General features: G+C 38.5%; 1 protein-coding gene across 1 annotated transcript in view; it reads left to right on the forward strand.

Moving 5' to 3' along the window:
* RALYL (RALY RNA binding protein like) overlaps nt 1-24,747 on the forward strand; it is a 450,140-nt gene that overhangs the window by 253,431 nt on the left and 171,962 nt on the right. Inside the window, exon 2 of the mRNA XM_045849466.1 lies at nt 20,160-20,235. Within this exon, the coding sequence (XP_045705422.1) occupies nt 20,160-20,235 (76 nt within the window). The remainder of the gene's footprint in view (nt 1-20,159; nt 20,236-24,747) is intronic.

The raw sequence follows: 24,747 nt of genomic DNA on the forward strand, positions 1-24,747 counted from the left end.
GATAATATAGAAAACTATGTAACCATGATCAAAATTTCCCAAATACTGTTACTAACACAAGACATCACTTTTTAACTTATTAATTGTATTTTGATACAAATTTGATTTAATGCAAAATATCATTGAGCAGGTATTCTCCCCAGTTTTCTCTTCTGTCCTTTGTGTCCTTCATTCCTGTCTACTTCCCATAGTAATCCTCAACTTCCCAAACATCTGCCTTTTTGCCATTAACAGGATCATTTTTGTTTTTGCTACTTTCTGAAATGAGAATTCTCTGTGATGGCATCAACACTGCTCTGACACTGGACCTGCATAATGAATTAACCTCCCCATTGTCTAATAACTACCATATATTGCCATGTATAATGAATACTTTTTGCCCAAATTTTTGAGGGAAAAATAAAGATGCACATTATATATGAGTAGTAGTGATTCTTATTTTATATAAATAGTTTTAATTATTTTATTTACCTGTATGCATTAAAAGTGTAACTCTAGAAAGCAATAAAATACATCTGTTCTTGTGTTTTATAATTATTTGTTACATAAAATTTCCATACCATAATATGTTCAAAAATAAATGCTAAAATTCCTTTATAATACAAAAACAAGTATCAGTCAATCAATCAATAAATAATTGAATTAAAAAATTAAAACATTTTTTCCTCAAAGTATGGGCCAAAAACATGGTGTGCATTACACACAGCAAAATATGGTAGTTAAGGGGGACGATAAAGTTAAACTAAGTTTATGTGCCATATGTTCAGTGAAATGGAGATTGAAATATAGGCAGAGGAACTATTTGATAGCAGGTCATGGGAAGTGAAAGAAAGTAAGTATCATAACCTTTTTTCAATGTTCCTTACCCCAGACATTATAGCTGTTAAAACCTTTTCACTTCCATCCACATTATTTTAATAGTGTCTTAACTGATGTCTCTGTCTAATGGATTGATCATAGCACTTTCCCTCCAGTCTTGTGGCAACATCACTTTACTTGAATACAATTATGAATCTGTTATCCTTTTCAGGTATGTATTCACTTATTTCACAAATCACTTTTGAGCACTTATTATGTGCTGAGGAACCATTAGGCTCTGTCTCTTAAAGAAGGTCACTAATGTATATAATGTTCTTACATGATGGAACAAAAAATCCAAACAGAGTAGGTAAAGAATCCTTACTAAGAAGTCGGAAAAAAATTGTCCACAGGCAATTAAGCTAAACTGAATTTTCAACTAATGAGGCCAAAAAAAATCACAGGGCACAAATTAGTAAGAGAAAGGACTTAGTATCATTGGGTATCTATATAACATCTGTAATATGGTAAAAAAAAAACAAACAAACCTTTTTATTTAACATTATTAAAATCAAATTTTGGTTAATTGGTTAAAGAAAATGATCTTTTTTAAAATGACTTATTGATGTTATACTACAGATTAGGCAACTATAAAAACAGGAAGTGTTTTTTTTAAAGATTTTATTTATTTATTTATTTATTTAGAGAGAAGGGAAGGAAAGGAGAAAGAGAGGTAGAGAAACATCAATGTGTGGTTGCCCCACATGCGCCCCCAACTGGGGACCTAGCCCACAACCCAGGCATGTGTCCTGAATGGGAACTGAACCTTTGGTTCACAGACCCATGTTCAATCCACTGAGCTACACCAGCCAGGGCAACCTGCAGTGATTTTAACAAGACAGAAATTCTTTCACACGTGGAAGTCTGAGTGCAGCTGTCAGGACTGATTTGGTACTTGTGGGGACATAGGCACTTTCTCTCTCACCATTATTTTACCCCTAGAATGTTGTGCTTCTGCTCATGGCTAAAGATGGTCACTTAGTCATTCCAGCCAATGGGTGAGGCATGGCCCACCTGCTCTCAGGCCTCCTCTTTCTTCCCTGCATTTACTTTGCTTATGTGAGGAGGAGAGGAGACAAAAGAACTATAGACACATTGGTCTGCTTTTTAGCCCATTTTAGGTGATCATGATAAATATAAGTGATGGCCTAAAATAGCTCTCTTGACAAGGAGTTCAGTGTTTGTTGAGACCGGGTCTTTGGTCTGATACCTAGTTAATGCATCACTCCAAAATATTCTGATATGTGTACCTTTTTGCCCCCATGTTGAGACATTTCAGTCAATCCTAGGGCCACCAATATCACTACTCTTCATGGCTAACTCATGCTTGTTGGTGAGCCCATAAGACTCTGGATTGAAATTATGAATTCTTGGCCCACTCAACTTGACCATCCTCCCAGCTCCCTGTCTACTCTGCAGGTAGCACCAGGAAGATCAGACAAGTTAAGTGGTTAAGTCATCATTCAAGGAGGGGAGCTGAATATAATCTTCCTTTTACATCAAAATCCTCTCACTTCATGAGTAATTTTCTGATATCTCCAGTTGGGTAGCAGCCTCTCCTTTCTCAATATGAAGATGGAAGGAGAGAATGGTTCATAAGAGGTGTATACCCCAAAGGCAACTCTACCTATCCCAATAGTTTCTCTTTTCTTGAATTGGAGATAGAGAAATAAGGAAGGAGTGCTGGATTGCATCCAGTAGACCTGGAAGGGTAGATGACATAGTAAAAATAAGAATAACCAAAACAGTTAACTATGGAGTATATTCTATGCCAAGATCTAAGTGTTTTACACATATTGATTTATTTAATTCCTCCCCACAGCATTATGAAGTAAAACAATTTTTGATGGATAAGGTTAGGTAATTTTTCCTTTTACAATATAATAAGTACTGAGCTAGAATTTGACCCAAGCCTTGTCCTAAGACCAACTATGAATATATTGATGCTTAGGCACTGTGGAACATTGAAGTACAACTGTCAAGGTGACATAGGAAGAGAGTAGACCTGAAGTGTAAAAAGCTGTTGCAATCAGGCAAAGCCACATAAGTTTTCTATTAAACTATGAAATAGGGGTGGGAACAGAATAAAATACTGGTGGGGTTCATCAGATAAGGAAGCAGCTGTATCTTCTACAAACAGATGCTGTCTCCTAAACTGAGTAGCAATCTTTTTGTGTAGACATGCTGTGGAGATCCTTGTTGACCCCATATCAGTCTTTTTTGTATCAACTATACACATGGATCACATACTGTCAACAGAAGCATCTTCTCAAGGCATCAAGGACACTAATGTATAACATGTCCTTTAAATCTCAATAGTCCCCATTTTATATTTACTGTATCATTGTGTAGCATGTCTGCTGTCACCATAAATAAACTGGGCTTTAGCCTTTCATGTCTAATTAAAACATTTAATATATTCTAGATAGAACTGGCAAAGAGTTGTGTTTACAGAATTAGTAGATTTTGTAACATGGTTGAATTAGTGTGTAAGTACTGTTTCTGTATGAAACTTCCTTTTGGGGAAATAGTAAGTTATCAGTCAATCTTAGGTTGTTTTGTAATATTAAAGCACAGATATTTAAATATTATTACAAAGGTAATGAAATTATGTGGCCATAGTAGAAAGCCAAGATGATTCTAGTTCTATGATATATAGACTAAATTTCTAAAGCACTTAGTTTATTTACTCTTTACTACAAGTGTTTTCTGGCTTGACAGCTATCATAAAAAAGGTAATATATTGTACATTGTTTAAAAAAAAACCTCTTACCAAACGTTCTTAACATTTGACAATGTCATTAAGCTAAAACTATTGAAGACAGAGTTTTAAATCATGTGAGCTGTAGTTAAGCTGAGCTTTTCCAAAAGGGATTACAGGATATTTGTTATATTTTGTTGCCATGAGCAAATAGAAGCAACCAACATTTTTATGAATGTTTACAATTAGTAATATACCTATAAAGCATAGGGACTACATTACCTGGGCCAATATGCCATGAATTTTATTACCCCAATGGCATCTACAATGGTCAACTCTATAAAAAACAATAGGGATAGTTAAAGTGTGGAGTGATGAAATATGTCAGATATGTTTTTAGATGAGTAAATTCTAATAAAAAGGAAAAGAAATAGAATTCACAAAATAACAGAGGTTTGAGGTAGGGAAGTACAAATTTATTGATAGGTACCCCTCAAAATGAAGTGATAGATTGTGGGATCATCCTCCAAAACCACCCTGACAACTTAAGTGAACTATGTAGTCCCTCAATGGTGGTCCCTTTCCTTTCCTTAGATAGAAGCTAACATATGTTAATACATTCAAACTGAAACAGAACCATTGAGTTCTATTGCCTGATGCCGATAAAATAAAACATGACTCCCAATGCCAGAGTTTTATGAAAAGGAAAAGAGCTATTTATTTTAAAGTTATACAGGTTCAGAACCATGGCAGAATTCTGTTTTAAGATCCCAAGTCCCTTAAAACTAAATGCCACACACACACACAGTCCTGCCTCCCCTTGCCAAACCAGGCCAGTCAGAGGTATCATCTCTCAAGAAAAGAAACAGAAGTCTGTAGCTTAGCTAGGCAGATTCCCATTTTAATGTTCCAGCTTCTCATAGTCATCCATTCTTGGTTAGGCCCCTGCTCTTAATCCAAAACCACATGGCCCCTCCTTGTGGTGAGCTGGTGAGGGTCCTTCTGCATCCTTTCAAACAGCATGGCCAAGATCCCTGCATGGATACCACATCCTGCCATTCTGCTCCTTTCTAAGCTGCATGGCAGAGACCTCCATATGGCTAAGAGAGCATAGCTACCCTGTGCTTGGGTTTAAATCCTCACCCTGCTCCTCCTCCATAACCCCATTTCTAATTCCTCCCACAAAGTATTATACCTGCCAGTACTCTGGTTTCTTCTGCCTTTCTCTGCTTCCATTGTTAGTCTGGGCAGGCTTGGCTCTATAACATAGGATAAACTCCTTCCTGCTCTGTGCAGGCACAGCCACCAGAGGACCAACTCTGGCTGCATCAAAGGTTAAAGTCCTGCCCATTTCCCAGGTTCCCAATGAGCCTTCTAGCTCAGCACCTTGTTACAAAATGACAGTTAAATACTAGTCACGAACCATTTTTATGATAGAAAAATAATTGCTTCGCCATTTTTGAATTGTCACTTTTCTAAGAATAAATATTGATGGCTAATGCCACTTGATGTGCGTATTTTAAGAAGCCACTATAACACATGCCAGTCTTCCCAATAGTCAAACTTTTAACAACATAATTTATATAACATTTCATGTTGATCCTGGAGCCTGTGTAACCGGAAAAGACACTGGCATTCAGGCTTCCTGTCACTATCAAATCCAATAAGCAATGACAGCGATTCAATCTTTTATGGATGCTTTATTCAGATGGCTGGCGATCTGAGAAGATGACCAGTTCATACCCTAACAAACCATCTTGCCTTCTCTTTCCTGGCCAGATCTTTTATAATGGGATGGGGGGGAACAAACAAGGTACAGTGTGGGCTTTGAAATTCAGGGAGGATTAGGTGAGCAAAACTGCAGCATTCCTGTTTTCAGCAGTTAGCTGTTCCCAAGGGGTGGGGGGGGGGGGATGTCACACAAAAGGCCCACGTGCTTCCAACATGTCCCCAGGCGGTAATCTCTAGTTAGTGCCCCAGGAGGTACACTGCTTTTCCCAGGAGCCAGGATGGGCCTTATCCGTAGTTTCTGAAACAAAAGCTTAACATACAGATTACTTGTTAGATTTACAGCTTTTTACCTTAAGCTAAAATTTTCTAAGTTTTGAGTCCCCATCACCTACACTGATGAGAAGAGCAGTGTGCATAATTAATTATGGTTTTATGTTCATATTCATATTACTGATGAGGTTTTCTTGTCATGATTTATCTACACTTCATGTGCCAGGCAATGACATTATAAAAGACTGTTCCAGCATTTCATCAGCAGAAGCAATTAATGTGCAGATGGGCATGATTTCCTCACCAAAATGGAAACATATTTTGATTACTCTGTGAATTAAATCACAATTACTATTCTCTTTTTTAAATGTACAAAAATTATTTTTCTTCTTTCCCCATTTCTTACTTAAGGGATAGTGAATATGAACTATTCTTATTTGAAATTTCCTATTGTGCTATGTCTTGTTCCCCTCTTAATGAGGTAATGATGATGTAACAGGGTGCAGCCAATAGGGGTACCCCAAATAGGGATTTATAATGGGGTCCAGAACTCAAGGTGTCCAGGAAATATTATATATATATGAATGATGTCCTCACTCCCACAAGTCTGAGCTGGGGGATGGGACACATGAAGCCACACAATTCACAGCTGTTTTGTATAGCAACAGCTTTGTGGCTAACCCCTGGCATGGTCATTTAACATATCTATAACCTTTAACTGGTTGCATAGATATGTTAAATAGCTGTGCCCATGCTTTGAGCCAGGGGGATGGAAGTGACTTCCACCCAAGATGTAACTGGGAAGCAACTCTGCCTGGTCACAGCATCTGTGTGAGAGCTTGAAGAAGACTGGCTCCATTCCATGGGACCACACTTGCCCAGACTTACTATGGCAGCCCAGAAAAGCTAGAAGAATACAGGGATGCTGGCAGGTGTAACTGATTGCGGGAGGAATTGGAAATGGGCCTGCAGAGGAAGACTGGCATGGGGACTTAAACTGAGGCACACCAGTCATAGTAGAGGAGGACCACGCTGTTTTGGCATCTTGTTGGGACCACACAGCTGTGGCAGAGTGAGGACCATGCAGCTTGGGTGAGAGTCAGGACCACGCAGCTTTGGAAGTGCACCCTTTTTGCCATGTGGATGGTGCTGGGAGCCTGAATCATAGACTTCTATTTCTTTCCTGAGATATGGTACCCGAGACTGGGCAGAGGGAGAAGGAAGGACTGTGTGCATTTGTGAGTATTCTAAAGAACTTTAGTCTGTATAACTTTTAAATAAATAATAATTCCTTTCCTTTTCACTAGTCTCTGGCATTGAGAGATGTCTTTCCTCTGGTGGCAAAGCAAAACTAGTATGGGGGAGGATCCCCCAGAGAAAAAAGTGGGGATCCTTTCGGTAATAGTATGTCATACACACATTCCCCGGGTCTGTTCTGTAACAATGATATATGGATTTACACACTAATGAAGGAAAATTTAAGGAGAAAACTGGCTCTTGATAAGGAAAATTCCATATTCTCTATGTAAAAACAAGGATCTAAACTGTTGTTGTTGAATATAAGTAGATTGTAGAAATACTTTTGATAATATGTGATAGCAAATATCCCTATCACAAAAGAGGCCATTACAAAATAAAAATACATAATCTCTATCCACTGCAAATTTCCTTAGAAGTTAGTCTCAAAAGATAAAACTAGTTATGATTTCACAGAGAAAATAATGATGGACATTAATTTATAAAAAGACAATTTTCCCTATTTCAACATTTAGGAAAGGAAATTCATTCAACTTCATGGGGAAAATATTCGTAGTCTGTAACTTGCTTGTTTCTTCTATATTTGCCCATTGAGATGATTTATATACAAGTCAACATTAAACTGGATTTGGGGAATTATATTTTAGCGATGCAGGAGCATGGATTTGATTAACTAACAATTCAATTTAAAAGAAGCTGTGATCTGAATGTCAGTAAAATTAAATAAAATGTGGGAAGAGAACCTGCCTACTTGTCCTCTACTATAGTGTGGCTAGTACACATATTTGGTTAGCTGAGACAAATTACACTGATAAAGGAAAGAGAAAAAGATACTCTAATTTAATAATCATTCTCAAGTTGAAATTTAACATAAAAATATTATAAAGTGAGTGGTTAATTTTGTTATTTAGTAGTTATGCAGATATGTATATAAATGAAAATCATTAAATTTTATAAATTACAATCTAGAGAATATTTCTATATAACAAATTAAGGAACCCATTAATTTATCTCAGTTTGTGATATGCTTTGTTCCATGAAGTAAAGACTTCACAGGAAAAGCAAAAATATAAGAGAAAAAAGAACAGAGGAAAAATAGAGGTTAATTGCCTCTGTTGATTCACAGCAGTTTTGACAGCTCTGATCCATTAAAATATGTGTAAAAGTAAATGAGTGTACTCTGAGTAAAGTTGTGTGTTTTGAGAAACTTTATTCTCAACACTGAAGTTTTAATTCCATTTTTAATTTGAAAAAAAATCTGACTGTACTTATAGATGTGTCAGCTTTTATATGTGTGCATTGGTATGGTAAAATATTAGAAGATTTTCTCATAACTTTTGATGGAATGTGTATTCACATCAGAGTTTATTTAAAGCAATACTCTCCTAATTATTGTTCTTTTCTGGTTAATTTCTGGGGGTTTTTTGGTAGCTAAATAAAATTTAGAGGAATTGTACTAGTTATCTGGTGCTACACAACAAGTTATCCCAAAACTTCACAGTCCCAAATAACAACATGTATTATTTCACAATTTCTGTGGGTTGAAAATCTCAGGGTATCTTACTTGCTTCCCTGGCTGGTTCTGGCTTAGAGTCTCTTGCAAGGAAACCATTAGGGTGACAGGTGGGGCTTCAATCACTTAAGGGCTTGAGGATCAGGATATTCTTTCAAGTCATCCATGTGGTTGCTGGGAGGGCTCAGTTCCTCACCATGCGGCCTGTCCACAGGGTGCCTGATGACATGTCTTTGGATCCTTTAGTGTAAGAGGCAAATCCAAGGGAAAGTGAGAATTTGCCCAAAATGAAAAATCCAGTATTTTTATAACCCAATCCAGAAAGTGTCATCTCATTTCTGCACATTCTATTTACTAGAAGTGAGTCACTAAATCCATCCTACACCCAAGCAGAGGACATAGCATTGTATTAGTTTTCTTTTGTTGCTAGAACAAATTACCATAAACTTAGTGGCTAATACAATCATTTGAATTTAGTATCTTACGGGTCAGTGGGTCAGAAATCTAACACAGGTCTTGCAGTGCAAAAGCTAAGATGTCAGCAGGGCTGTGTTTCTATCTGGAGATTCTTAGAAGGATACTTCCTTGTCTTTCCCTGCTTCTGGAGGTTTCCACCGTACTTTCGTCATGGCTCCATTCTCCCATTCCCAAAGCTTTAATCTTGGTTATTTTTTTCCTTCTGCTTGCTCTGTCTTTGTTGTTGTTCCTTGAGTTCTTGTAGGCATAAGGCTAGGTTGTTTGTTTGAAATGTTTCTATCTTTTTTAGGTAGGTCTGTATCACTATGAACTTCCCTCTCAGGACTGCCTTGGCTGTGTCCCATAGGTTTGGGATTGTTGTGAGTTCATTTTTGTTTGTTTCCAGAAACTTTTTGATTTCTTCCTTTATTTCATTCTTGACCCATTCATTATTTAATAGCATGCTATTCGATCTCCATGATTTTGAGTGTTTTGGGTTTCTTCCCTTGGGGTTTGTTTCTAGTTTCAGTCTTTTGTGGTCAAACAAAATGCTTGGTATAATTTCAATGTTTTTGAATTTGTTGAGGCTTGTTTTGTGTCCTATCATGTGGTCTTTCTTTGAAAATGTTCCATTTGAGTTTGAAAAGAATGTGTATTTAGCTTCGTTGGGATGAAGGGCTCTATATGTATCAGTTAAGTCCATTTCCTCTAGGACATTGTTCAGTGTCACAATATCTTTGTTGATATTTTGTTTGGAAGATCTGTCCATTTTAGACAGTGGTGTGTTAAAATCCCCTACTATAATTGTGTTGCTGTCAATATCCTTCTTGAAGTCCTCCTAGATTTTCTTTATGTATTTGGGTGCTCCTATGTTGGGTGCATATATATCTACAATATTCAAGTCTTCATGATGTATTCTTCCCTTGAGTATTATGAAGTGACCTTCTGGGTCTCTTTAAATGGCCCCTTTTTTGAAGTCTATTCAAAATAGACTTCAAAAAAGTCTATTTTGTCTGATGTGAGTATTGCTACCCTGGCTGTTTTTTTCCTGTCCATTTGCTTGGAAAATTTGTTTCCAGACCTCCACTTTTAGCTTGTGCATATCTTTTGTCCTGAGGTGGGTCTCTTGTAGGCAACATATGTGTGGGTTATACTTTCTTATCCATTCAGCTATTCTAGGTCTTTTGATTGGAGCCTTTAATCCATTTACATTTAAGGTTATTACTGATAGGTAGTTATTCATTGCCATTTTCATACCTTTGTTTCTCTCTCTCTCTCTCTCTTTTCCTTCCTTTCCTTAAAGCCATCCCTTTAGCATCTCTTGCACAGCTGGTTTGGTAGAGGTGTATTCTTCTAGATTTCTATTGTCTGGGAAGCTTGTTATTTGGCCTTCTATCTTGATTGAGAACCTTGCTGGGTAAAGTAGCCTTGGTTGCTGGCCTCTAGTTCTCATTACTTGGCATATTTCTTGCCATTCTCTTCTGGCTTGGAGTGTTCCCATGGAGAAGTCAGCTACCAACCTTATTGGGGCTCTCTTGTATGTTACCTCCTGTTTCTCCCTTGCTGGTTTTAAGATTCTCTCTTTGTCTTGGTATTTTGCCATTTTAATTATGATGTGTCTTGAAGTGATCCTCTTTGGGTTCCTCTTGATTGGAACTCTCTGTGCTTCCTGAATTTGTGTGACTTTTTCTCTCATCAAATTAGGGAAGTTTTCCATCATTTTTTTTCAAATAGGTTATCTACCCCTTGCTCTTTCTCTTCTCCTTCTGGTCTCCCTATTATACGGATATTATTATGTTTCATATTGTCTTGCATTTCTCTTAATCCCTCTTCATTCTTTTGAGCCTCTTCTCCTTTTGTTGACCCTTCTGGATGATTTCTTCTACTTTGTCCTCTAGCTCACTGATCCGATCTTCTGCTTCATCAATCCTGCTTTTGATTCCTTCTACTGTGTTCTTCAGTTCAGAAATTGTATTCTTCATTTCTTCTTGGCCCTTGTTGATAATTTCTATTTCCTTTTTCATGTTGATATAGTTTGCACTGAGCTCATTGTATCTTCCCTGTAGTTTCTGGTAGCTCATTGTGAGCTCATTGAGCTCCCTGATAACCATTGCTTTGAACTCCATATCTGATAGTTGAGTTGCCTCTATTTCATTTAGCATTCTTTCTGAGGCTTCCTCCTTTCCTTTCACTTGGGGATTGTTTCTTTGTCTTCCCATTGTTTGTGAGACACTTCTTGTTGGCCTCAGCTTCTTAAATTGATTTGTTCTGGCTCCCTGGGTTTGTGGTGTGAACTTCTGTGGTAGAATACCAGTGAGTTTCAGTGGTGCAGTCTCCTTGATCTCCCAAGCTCACTGGTCTTGGGCTGTCATTTACGGTGGCTCTGTGTTTGTCTTTGGATTTTGATTGTTGTTGCATCTTTGTTTGTTGGTTCCTTTTCACCCGGTTGTTAAATGAGGGTCACTCTGTCCACCACCTCTTGTATTTTGTTCTTTTGGTGAGGGCAGATTTTGTTGAAGCTGATTCTTCTGTGTGTATAAGGTTTTGAGGATTCTTTCTTGCTCTTCTTCAGTTGTTTGTACTGGGTACTGTCTCTGCTGTTTAGTTGTATTTCCAGCTAGGTCCTTGATTGAGGTTTATGTGGTTTCCACTCCCTCCTTCACCTTCTTCTGTTGTTATCTGTTAGTGGTTCCTTTGTTGTTGGGTTTCCTCTTCCGGTGGGTATCCTGGTGTTCACCACTTCCACCTACACTTTTTTGTGACCCGTTGGAGGGGGAAGGCAAAATGGTTTAAGACAGCAAGAGAGTATTGTATGATATTTACAGTAGCAGCCAGAAGAGAAGAGATGGGAAATCCTTTGGCTATGTGTAGTATTAACCGTGATCTTCCACCCAGCTAGCTGATTTTTAGAAAGGACGGAAAGAAGATAAGACTCTTGTTGGGGAAGGAAGGATTGTGAGTTGGATCTAGAAAGCAGCGAGGTTGTGGGAGGTCAGATTCTGAGGTAAGGTGAGAGTAAAGGATAGTAAATAGATGTAGTATGTGAGAGAATAGAGTTAACCACTACAGTAATAGAGTGCAGGAAATTTTGAAGTGGGCTAAGATCTGGGAGGGGTATTGTGAAGTATTTACAACCGCATGGAACAGCAATTATTTACAATAATATTAGAGCAACAATCATATGACAGAATCTATGAGATCTAGATAACAAGAATATGGAGTACAGAACTCTGAGTAGTGTGCTAATGGGACACTGGTGACGTGAAGGACAGTACATTAGCAACACACTATAAAAGAGATATCAGGGGAAACCTGTCAAGTGATACAATATACCAGCCTAGCAAAGCATACTATACAGAAAAAAGAGGAATACAAAAATACTATTTTAAAAAGATGTAAGAGTAATAGAAAAATAATAATACAAATATGCAATAACTTGCAGGTTCTCTAATAGCAGAGTGAAATTTGTCTCACTGTCGCAGCTATTGTGATTCCCCTTCTTTGGGTTCAACTCTGGTCTTTGCACAGATCCAGGTTTTTGTCTCACTTGTAGGTATTTAAAAAAATAAAAATAAAAAAGGCAGACAAAGGAAGAAAGAAGAGATAAAATTGGAGGAAAGAAAGGAGGAAGGAATAAAACAAGAAAGCATGAAAGATAGGAGAAAGAAATTAAAAGAGAATAAAAAATAATAAAAAATTTAAAAAATTAAGAATTGTTTTAAAAATATAGAATAAAATTAAAAAGTCTCTTGGCTTCATAGTGGTCAAACTGTTTTTTCTGGTCTCTCCTGCTGCAGCAGGCTGAAGGGTGATTGGTATGGCTTTTCTTCCTTCGGAATCAGCACTGGGTCAGCGGTGCCCACTCTCTGGGGAACTATGGTGGCTCCTGGGCCCTGCACCCTGGGTGTGGGAATCAGGTCTTTTTGCAGGGTTACTGCTGTGGACTGGGGTGCTGTGATGCACTCCCGTGAGCGAGTGTGTGCTCCCTCAGCCAAGGCCTCACCCTTCCCAGTGCTATGGGGGTGCGCAGGTCCTCCACACAAGCACAACCCTCTGTGCAAACTCAGATGGCTGCCTGGCTGGGTGGCAGGGAGGCCAAGATTGCTGTAGTAGAATTCCCCAAACAGTGTCTGTCTTTTCACTCCTTCCTCTTGAGAAATTCCTCCTGTTCAAGCCTGCCTCTCCATACTGTGGCCCAGCTTCTCCCACAACCTAACTCTCCAGCCAGACCGGTGACCGTGGGAGTCAGGGCCTGTTGTGTGACCCAGCCCCGCCGGTGTCCACAGACTCTGAGGGTGGTCACAGCCCTTGTGTGTTTGCTAGCAACTGGGTTCCTCTCAGTGCCACTCAGACCCTGTTTGGCTGGGGAGGGAGCAGTTGTCCCGGCTCTCTCCCAAGGACTGTGGCACACCCAGCAATGGGCGCTGGGCCTGGGGCTGCAGCCCCCCAGCCCCACACTGGTCCCTGGGACCCTACTGCATTACAGCACTCCTCTCACCAACTGGTGTTTTGGTTCCGCCACAATCCTTGGTCCCCTATTTTCACATATGCTGAGGTGTGTTGGTTGCTTACTTCTCCACTCCATAGATCGGCCAGGATTCTCTCCCATGCGCAGAGTGATGCTAAATCTCCTTCCTACTCCAACACCATTTTCTGACCTAGAGGTTTTATTTCAACAAAACATGTCCTTCAACTTTTTTAAAGAATTGAGAGATGTTCATGAAATGTAGAAAAGCATTCTTCAAAAACTCTATTCCAGATAAAATAAGAGACCAAAGAATAGGGGAAAATGTGATACTAATGAAAAGTTTTAGGAATTAATCACACTTGATAGTTATTCCCATTTGATGTTTGGTTTGTATTTGTGGGAAAGTGTGCATATGCTCTTTGTTAATTCACTTTAAAATAGACATTGAGCAAACATGCACCAAAGCCACAGAGTTTTATTCAGTTTCATTGCCAATTACATTTCAAGGCCAATCAAAGGTACTTTGACAATTGGCTAGTGGCAGATTTAATGGGAAAAAAATAAAAGCAACAAAATAAAAGAAACAGGTCTCTCTAGCTCAACAGATAGAGCTGAGGCTTTTTCAGAGTTGGCTGATGGATGTGAGTCTATGGTACTACTCACAACCAGCAACTCACACACTAGGAATGGACCCTTATTGTTGTCAAAAGACAATAAATTTTAAAAGGGCAGCTAAGTATGGATACATGCACACTTCTTTTTACTTCAGTTTTGATTGGGGAGAAAGCAATCACAGGCAATGATCAGCTTACCATGTAATTATTTAGAAGTTCAAGTTTCCACTTTTATCTGTCCTTGCACACAGAGCCCGTGAGCACATTTTCTGGTAACAAATGGGAGTCTGGCCAACCAGTGATCTTTACATTAGCAATCTAATAACCAAGGCCATCCTGCTGTAGTGCTGAGTCACAACTAATTTATGAAACTATGTCCAAATGTTCATTAAAATGGTCACAATTCAGTGACTGCCCAGTAAAATGAGACTACAATTTCAGTCTCATAACAGTGGATATTTTAACATGCCATTAAGAACATATTTCAGATGTTAAAACTAGCTTTGATTCTGCAAAGGGAAAAACAACAAGGTTAGAACGCCATTTGCTTTGGTACAAAATTGGCACTACTCTCACTCAGCTTCAGGCTCAAAATGCTTGCAATGTTCCCCTTTTAGAGCATCGGGTGAGCTGAGCTTGCATTTGCAAGTCTGGTGCATTCTTTCCTTAGGGTAAGAGCGCCTCCAGGCAGCCCTATCTAACCATACTGTTGTGAACCTACCTAGACAAGAAATCTCAGGCAGCTCAGCTGAGAGTCAGATGGATTTCCCCATTGCTGCCAGAAAATCTCCCATAGCATTCCTTCAATCATACTGCCTCCCATGATGCCAGAACTCCTGGAACTCAGAGCACATTACTGTACATGCTGCTTTCCACAGAGAGGCTAGGTGTGAGTGGAAGAGAAAATGTGATATCCAAATTTCGTTAAGAGCCACAAGACAGTGGAGAATGTTCTAGACTGAGTCTGATGGTGCTATGCTTCCTGGTTGTTGCTGATGCTTGGACTGTCCTCTCCCAGAGAAGAGTTCCCCTCTCTCATTAGTTCAGTGCCTGGCAATGGACCAAATTCAACAATAGGCAGTTGTCATAAAATGAACTAATGACATCATTATGGGAGCCATTTAATTCCTCTGTCTCTCAAACATCTTTATACATGATATGGGAATAATGATCCCCACTCTGGTTATTTCACAGGATTGTTGTGAGGATCTAAACTAATAATAACTAAAAACCACATTTTAATGGTGTGGTGCTTATACTAGTGTAATATATGGTTTTAAGACTTGTCAAGTTTAACAGTCTGTTAAAATCTCCTGAGTTTTTATTCAATGGAACAGGAATGAATCCCTAAATCTTCCAAATGTGAATAAAAATACTTTAAATGACTTTTTTTTCTGGCAATCTCTATGCCATGGCTGAATTATTTAAACATTTATTTGATCCTGGGGAAGCAAGCAAAACAGAAAAATTCCAAAAATAATATTTCTTTTCACTAATTCCTTTAGAAAATTTTTTCCTTTAACTTTTTTGTGCATCTAAACATCATATTTGTAATGTGGATGCTTTATTATTCCATGACATAGACTTCACTTTGATATCAAGGTTAAATTTCTCTAGACATGACAGATGCCTGCAGAGACCACAAGTGATAAAGGTGGATAGCAAGTGCTCATTTATTGTAACAGTGTAAATAATAGGTGATTTAAAAGATTAAGTTGACTTTTTAAATGAGGATATTCCAGATTGAATACTTGGCAAAGAAATAAATGTTAAATATTTTTCTATATATTTCAAGGTGTCTCATAAACTGGTGTTCCAAGGGCTGGTTCCAAGGGTATTCTTTTTGGCTGGATATTAAATAGGAGCGCTGTCCCAAAATATCTCTGTGTTCACAAATATATAAAAATATTTGAGTGAAAGGTAACAGAATGGTTCTTCTTCCAGAATCTTATGCTTTAATATCCATTATAAATAACTGAGAAAAGGATATATTATGACATTTTTAACAACTTGTTTTATCACAATTTATTTGTTTGTTAACATACCTAACAGCATCTTTCAAACATTGTTCAGATAAATACCACACTAGGAAAGTGCTTACCAAGTATGTCTGGCTAGCCTCACAACAAACCATGCAAGGATACACCTGCTGGTCTGAGTTGACTCAAAGACTCATTGTGTTACAGGGTGCAGCCAAGAGGGGGGACCCCAAATGGGCATTTAAAATGGGGTCCAGAACTCAAGGTGTCCAGGAGAGTTTTAGCTGCCCTCACTCCCACTCCCCAGGTGTGGGTTGGGGGAAGGGACAAGTGGAGCAGGGCCTTTCAGAGCTGATTTGCATAGCAACAGCCTTGTAGCTAACCTCTAGCATGGTCATTTAACATATCTATAGCCTTTGGCTGGTCGCTTAGATATGTTAAATAGCTGTGGCCTTGCTCTGAGCCAGGGGAATGGAAGTAACTACCCCACCAAGATGTAACTGGAGGGCAGGTCGCCTGAGTTAACAGTGCCTGCATGGGAGCTCAGAGAAGATTGGCTCCATGACATGGGGTCACACCTGCCCAGACCCACAATGGCAACCAGTAAAGCTGGAAGGATATAAGTTCTGGCATGTGAAGCCGAGTGTGGGAGGAGTTGGAAACGGGGCTGCAGAGGAAGACTGGCACGGGGATTTAAACCCAAAGGCGGCAGCTATTGAGAGGGAGAACCATGGGGCTGTGGAAGTGCAGAGAGGATCACAGCTATTGAGGAGAGAGAACCACTTGTCTTTAGCAGAGTGGAGACTCCCGCATCACTGTGAGAGAGAATCACCATGAGGCTTTAGATGAGAACCACCACTCAGCTTTGGCAGAGTGGCGACATCCCCCTGTTGCAGCCATTGTGCAGAGGGAGAAGTACTCGGTTTTGGCTGAGTGAGGACTCCCATGGCCCTGGGAGAGAGGACCACGTGCCTTTGCCAGAGTAGGGGCCCCCGCAGCTTTAGAAGGGGGAACCACCACCTGGCTTTAGCAGAGATCCCAGCGACTCAGCTGAGGGTGCCAAGAACCCAGGGAGGTCTCCCAGTCGAGTTAGAGTGGTAACTGGGAATAACCAGAGGACTGCCTGAGCCATGGATTTCTATTTCCTTTCCTGAGATACAGTACCCTGGACTGGGCAAAGGGGGGAAGAAGGACTGTGTGTGTTTGTGGGTGTTTTAAGGGACTTTGGGATTTGGGTCAAGACATTAGTTCACTACTTTAAGTCTGTATAGCATTAAATAAACATTTCCTTTCCTTTTCATGAATCTCTGGCATTGAGAGATGTCTTTCCTCTGGCGGCGGACGTAACGGACCTGGGGGCTTCTTTCAGTAATAATATACCGTCCCAAGGCCCCCCCTTGTTTGTTCTGTAACAATTGAGCACCTGCTGGACAAACAACACTTGGCAGGAGACTGAGGGTATAAGAAGTGGGGTGAAATGATGACTTCCCTTTAGAAATCCTAAGTCAAAGGAACAGTCAAGTCAGTGCCGTTGGAACAATAGAATAAGTGAAATGGGGGAGCAGAGAGGAGAGTCTTACTTGCTTGGGTGTAGAATTGGAGGTATATTCCTGAGTCAAAGCATAAAACAATGAAATGCTCTATCAATTCTAGTAGTATGTTACCTAGAATTAGCCATGTAAACATATTTCCACATGTTGGCTGTCATTCCTGAAGATGACACTTCAAAATACCTGACTCCCCTCTGCTGTGTTTCACGTACCTCAAATCCTAAGAAGTTCAGTTTATTGATTTCTTCCAGTCTATAACTTTCTAGTTATTTCTGCCATGGTATATTGATATTGCTTATTTAGTTTAAAGAAGAAAAGAAAACTCATTAAAATTTTTAGAACATTTAATATATTTTAAGCAATTCACCCTGAAAAGATATAGTTTGTAGCCCAACAGAATATTTTTTTTACTTTTTTACTCAATTTATTGGGGTGATGTTACTTAATAAAATTATATAGTTTTCAGGCATACAATTGTATAATATATCATCCGTATATTATATTGTGTATTCATTCCCTTAGATCAAGTCTCCTTCTATCACAATTTATCTCCCTTTTACCCTCTTCTACCTCCCTCAACAAAATATTTTTCAAAAGTTTGAATCTGAAGTTTAGTATTAGAAGGATAATTTTGGATTAAATTTTATCTTTTCCATGTTTTTTTTTCATGTTAACTTGAAATATTGGAACCTCAAAATAGATATATTCCATTCTATAAGCTTCCAAGTTGGTCCATACATAGATTCATAATGTCACATGCCTGTCCTCCCTCCATGTGGAAGTCTGCTATATCCAGTCATCACCTGAACATGGGCAAATCTTTAGTTCCCCTGCTTTGTCCTTGTGCCTGGAAAGGGGTCCGGGCAGTTTCTCCACACAAATGAACCCAAATAAAAACTCTTCAAAAGACTGCTTTTAATGGTGCTTACCCAGTTTTGCCAACCTTCTCTACAAAAATATGATTCTAATACTCAGAGACTAGAATCCATCAGCTTGGTATACTTCCAGAGGTGCTTCTGTATAACACATAAGAATACAACTAGAATTTTGTGGACTATCTCAAAAGAATTTGTGGAGGATGATTTAACCCACATCTTTTTTTGAGGATACTATCAGATTTCTAAATATTAGTATTTTGGTATGAATCTGTTTGAAAATTCAAGAATTTAAGAAATGACATCTTAACTTCTGTACCTTAACATTCTGCTCCAAAGCCCCTACCTCAGGAGGTTAAACTCATTTTTACCAGGAGCCACATCAGCCTCATGATTGCCTTCAAAGGGCCAAATGTAATTTCAACTCCTTAACAGTTAAGGGGTAGTTACATTTATACTGTCCTAGAATTATTTCAGCCCTTTGAAGGTAACCACAAGGCTGATGTGGCCCCTGGTGAAAATGAGTTTGACACCCTTGCCTTATCTTATCAGACTGGAAAAAAAATGGAACTTTGGTCTTTCTTCTTGCTTCACCTCTGAGTCATTTACAGACTACCAGGACAGTCAAAGAAGAAAGTCTCAGTGGTTTCTCTGTCACCAACCACACAGTGTACTGTTAAGAGGCCATTTACTTAGTTTTTATGGTCTCTTTAAGGCCAATAGCTCTTGAGATATGATGACCTAAGCTTTGTCTTCTAAAGAAACTGGGTCATTCTGAAGACACAATTAAATTCTGTCTTCATAAATTTCAATATAAAGGAAATGCTCCTTCATCACATCCTTAGCAAGAATTTATGTTCACTGATTAACTGAGCTCCCTGCCTGCTGTCCTTTGTCCTTTGACCACAATCAACCCCTTTCACCCTCATCCCTGTCCACTCAGATTTTGGATGATGGCCAGTAAAGCAGTGTAAAACATATTAATTGGCATATTTTAGAATAAATGTCCATATACTCAAAGGGAAATTATGCCTTTGAACAGCATTCAATGTTTGTAAGGATATTTCTTGGTAGCTTTTCAAAAAGAAATGTATTTTATCTAGAAACTTTGGTTGTCTTTACTATGGGTAGCTCAACCATCCTTAATACAGTATATTGAATCCACTCCACAAGAAATAGAAGTCTTCTCTTTCTTTTCTTGTAAAATAATGTCCCTCACTTCTTTCAAATTTTTCTTTAAGTTTGTCTCTTTTAGATTTTCCTTTTTATCATCCTTTGAAAATGTTAACTGTATTAAATCGAGTGGTTTATGTCATTTCTCCAACTTTTGTCACTCAACTTTCCAATTTCTTATGTTTGACACATTTTTTTAAAGATTGATACTGGTCAATTGTATGCAAATACTCTTTTGTCATGTGTTTAAGCTTCTTGTTTTGGCCTGAGAACTTGTCAGAGTTTTAGTTCCTATAGCAAAATATGTGTTTCTCTATTTCCCTTCTCTCTTCTCTCCCCTCTTGCTGTCCTTCTTCATTTTTAGTTAGCATTCTTCATTCCCTTACCTTGTTCAATATTTTCTTTTTTTAACTACTTATAATCTTCTGATATGTTATGCATTATTCTTAATTATTATGTCTGTTGCCTACAAATCTATTTTCCCCTGTAGAAGATTACTTCTACAATGCTGTGGATCTAATCTGCTCAGTACATAATGTAACTCAAATAGTGCCTGGCCTAGAGTAGGCGCTCAATAAATACTTGTTGAATGAATAAATGACATATAACATTTGCACTAACAAATAGCAGGAAGAAAAATCAAACTTCATGGTTTACTTTCATCAAATGGTTTCATGTATTCTTAACCCATGATATTTAATTTTATGCTTCCAGATATCAACATGGCAGGAGAACCCAAACCCTACAGACCAAAACCTGGAAACAAGAGGCCCCTTTCTGCACTTTATAGGTGAGTCAGTAAGTACTATGTTTCAATATGTAGTAGTGAAAATGTTGACCAACTTTAAAAGGCAATACATATAACCCATAAGGAATCAAAACAGGAAAAATCTTTACTGGCATAAAGTACAACAAAATTCTGGTGGTCAACACAAATATATCACACAGCATTGACTAGGATCTTGGATGCCTAAACTTCTCATCACTTAAACTTCTACAAGATATTTTATTAATAAAATCTAATACAAATCTCCCATGACTACCTGACAAGTACAAAGGTCAGCATTTGTTGACTATCACATGTCTGTACTGTAGTTTCACACAAGTTGTTCACAGCAATGCTGTATTGGAGATATTGCAACTTTCATCTTAGAGATTAAGAAGCTGATCTGCAGTGTCTGAGAGATTCCCCTGGCCATACCACTGGGAAATGATGGCACCAGTATTGACTCATGCTTTCCAATACCACACCCTGAATTCTATCCACCTGGTCATCAGCCTCATTTGTGACAAAGTACATGTTCCCTGCATTTTCATTTCCTCCAAACAATACAGTATTTCACTTTTCCAGAGAGATAGCTTTGATTCCTTTAATGTTTCCTAATATTCATTGGTTTGAGTCAATTTAACATTCTGGTTTCCCCCACTATTGTCCCCTTCTATTTATCAGTGCCCAGACTTATAATCTCAATACCTGCTGGATAGATTACACTATATTTAGCAGCTTTATTGTTCTGGGTGTACCTTTCTTAAATTAAATAAAATTTGGTCAATTTGGGGAAGAAAACAAAAATAAATTTTTGGCACTTTTTTTTTAAACAGCCATTTTTAAAAAAGTCATGTTCTACTATTAAGTCATGTGCCCCACTTAATGTACATTTTCCATTGGTTTCTGTGCTGTAAGTACTGACTTTGCATCTCTCTCTGCTAAATTCCCTGCTAAATGTAGCCAACTGTCCCAGGCTATTAAAATCTCCTATAATCCAATTGATTCAGGCCTCTCCCAGATTCATATCTTCACTCTATCAGTGCCCACATCCAATGAGCTAATGCAAAAGTTGAACAAGGCCCCTTTTTCCCGATATCATTTGGATAAAGGAGAATTGAGTTATACATGTCACAATTGATTATGTGTGATCACAACGGATACAATATGATGTGCTCAAAAGACAGCTGGGAGCTTTACCCTGTTTTCTGAAAACCAGCATTTCTTTTTTTTTTTAGCCACTCACAGCCTCATTTTCCAAACTATATAAAACAAAAGGGTCAGAACCAGGTGACTTCTGAGATTCTATTCATGCCTGATACCCCAATGCTCTCTAATGAATGACCATCAGAAATCTTAAAAGGTATTTTGGAAATGTACCTTAATTGATTTTATTATTTTATTTGTGTAAATTTATTTATTTTAACTTAATTTTTTAACATAAAATGGAAAGCAACAGGAATTAACAAATGCTGATAATTGGTCATAGGGCAGTATTGCCATGAAAGGTAGGAGGTAAAGTTACCAACCAAAGGAAATGTTTATACAGCTGAGAAATGGAAATTATTTTCTGATCAGGTTCATTTATAAATAGATGCACAAAACTGCATCTAATGAAGAATATTTGAAAGGTTAATATTTAAGTTATTAAAAAAAATCAATGGACTTCTTTCTTATCAGAGTTACCACTATCCATGCAATGATGTTAATTTTCCCATTTTCCCTGTTCTTAGAGTGATTTGATTTTCTTATGAGAATAGATGCTTATGAGAAGAAATAAATATCTTTGTAACTGTTATTTCTCTATTACTGTTATGTTGAATTGTGAATTCAAAAGAATTAGAACCAGAACTTCATTTCAATCGGACATACTGTACACAAACCACAACAGTGGGGAAATACATATTAATGCTATTTTTATCTGTGCACACAAATTCTGAGATGCACTGAAATTGCCGACTGGAAACAAAAGGAACAAAGAGGGGAGAGTGCCTCTGAGAAAGCCTTTCACTCATGCTTTCTCATCCTTACATAAGCTTAATAAGAACAATATCTCATTGTTGTGTAAACTAACTGTGTTTTCATAGTTATTATTTATCTGTTCACCACCAAACTCCAGGTTGGTCTTATGTGCCTGGCTTTACAGATGAGAAAAGTAAGCTTCTGAGAAAAGAAAGGATTTACCTGGAGTCAGGTAATAAGATCAGGAACTGAACTCTGGTGGACAGCCTTAAAGTCTGGTGATCTTGCTACTAGCTTATAGCTATCGCCTCACCTACTATCATCTAAACAGCACCGGTTATGAAAAGCAGAGATTTCTGCCAACCAAAACACTTAATCAGTTATATTTTTGTCCATGACTACATTGTATGTCACATAAGAACATGTGTTACCACCTATTTGTTTGAGCACAGAGCACAGCTTTGAGCTTCAAGTTCTTTATCTAACATAATAGCTGGATAATTTTCTTGGTAGGGTGAAACTCAGTGTAGGGAATGAGAAGGTGGTAGTGTTGTGGAAAATCTACCCACACGCGGGGAGATAATGAAGCACAAACTTTATTACCTGGGGGCCCAGAAGGGGTGGTTAACATCCAAATCCTCTGAGCACTGATCCTCACTCTCCTGGGGTTTAAATAGTCCCGGGCTTCCTACCTACATGGTGAAGCAAGGTTACAGAAGCCAAATGCGGAAGTTAGGTCCAGCTACCTTATATGGGAGACAAAGAGAAAACGCAGGAGGAATTTGCAGAAGCTAAAGAGCACAGGAGCTTATCATGGGAGTCTGTGTATGACCTTGAGTAACTGGCCGTTGCTTTGGTTAGGACTTGTCAGCTTCTACAGTCCTGTGTGAAATTTTGCAAGTGTTACAGTTACAGAGCATAAGAAACTTTTGGAGTTTTCTTTTCCTGCCACATTAGCAGTTGAAGAGAGGTGCTTTCTGCTTTCCTGTTCTTTGCATCTTTGGGTCTGCTTTACCTATAAAGTGAAAGGGCTGGAATGGTGTCATTTGTTCATTCATTCACTCATATAAGACATATTTATTGTGTATTTCTTCTAGTCTGAGCACTGTCGTAGCTGATTTTCTTGGCACAGAAAAAATGCCTAGGTTGCAGAGGGCAAAGAGAGAAGATAATGAAATAAGAGTAATTAATTTTATGGTTATTGGAAACCTCTGATTTATGCCTCTGTATCCATTTGCTTAGTTGGGGATGGAAATGGCTTGCCGTCAGACTTTCCTCCCTATTAATGTCCATTTCCTTACCATCATCAACCACAAAGCAATATTGACATCAAATATCCACTGAGACATCACTTGCCTTGTTACTTCTAGTAATCAAGCTTTTGATTTAGCCCAACAGGGTGTCCTAAGCAATTTCCATGTGCTGAACTAACATGGTATACAGAGAAGACACAAAATGTTTTTAAAACATAGTGCAACTGTAAAATATTTCTTGTCTTATACATGAATTAGGTATATGAGGTCTCTACAGAAAAAGCCCAGTCATTGTTAAGAAAACAAGAGTGATTTATAGAACATTGATGTAACCTGGCAGCCAAGAAGAGTGGACTGGAATGCATATGAGTGAACAATGATGGCTTCACTGTACTAGTCAATGGGGGTGGTAGATGCCATTGAGTGTGCATGTGTACTGTGTGGCCCTCACATTCAAAATGACTGAGCAAGTAGAACAATGAATTTGCATCAAATTTTACATTAAGTTTGACCTCTGAAGAAATTATTCAGATGATTCAGAAGGCTTTCAGGGACAATGCAATGAGGGCAGCACAGATAAAATTATGGCATAAATGCCTCAAAGATGGTCAAGAATCTGTTCAAAGTGATCCACATTCTGGAAGTCAGGCAACAAGCCAAACACCTGAGAATGTTGAACATGTATGGGCTGCAATCAACAAAGTGTGGCTACCCAAGTGATTCAGCCCCCTACAGTCCATCTTTGGCACCCTGTAACTTCTGGCTTTTCCCAAAACTAAAATCACCTTTGAAAGAGAAGAGATTTCAGACCATTGGTGAGATTTAAGAAAATAACAATGGGGCAGCTGATGGAGATTCCAACAAAGGATTTTGCAGAGTGTTTTGAACAGTAGAAGAGATGGTGAGAGAACCATGTGAAGTTCCAAGGTGCCTACTTTGAAGAGGACTGAAGCATCATCATCCTTTGTACAATGTTTCTTGTATCTTCTCTAATTAATGTTCCTATTTTTAATAATGTGTGGCTGGATACTTTATGGACAGGTGTTGTACCTATAAATAAGGTACATTAATTAACATAAATTCATTCCATGCTGTAAGAAAACAAATGAGAGCAGTACTGATTCTGCCAGCAGAGAAGCAAGTGGGAAATCTGAAGACCGTTTGAGCTGGCTTCTGAACAAGCAGGCAGTCACTCGGCAGACAAAGGGGAGAACACATGAGACAGAGTATGCACAGGGCCCAGGCACAGAGATCAAGAAGAGTCTCTTGTGATGGAGCTAAGATAGACCACTTGCAAAGAATGAGTAACTGGAATGTTATG

Source organism: Phyllostomus hastatus, unplaced genomic scaffold, assembly GCF_019186645.2.
Source record: "Phyllostomus hastatus isolate PE091 unplaced genomic scaffold, TTU_PhHast_1.1 phas_contig_65, whole genome shotgun sequence".
NCBI lineage: Eukaryota > Metazoa > Chordata > Mammalia > Chiroptera > Phyllostomidae > Phyllostomus > Phyllostomus hastatus.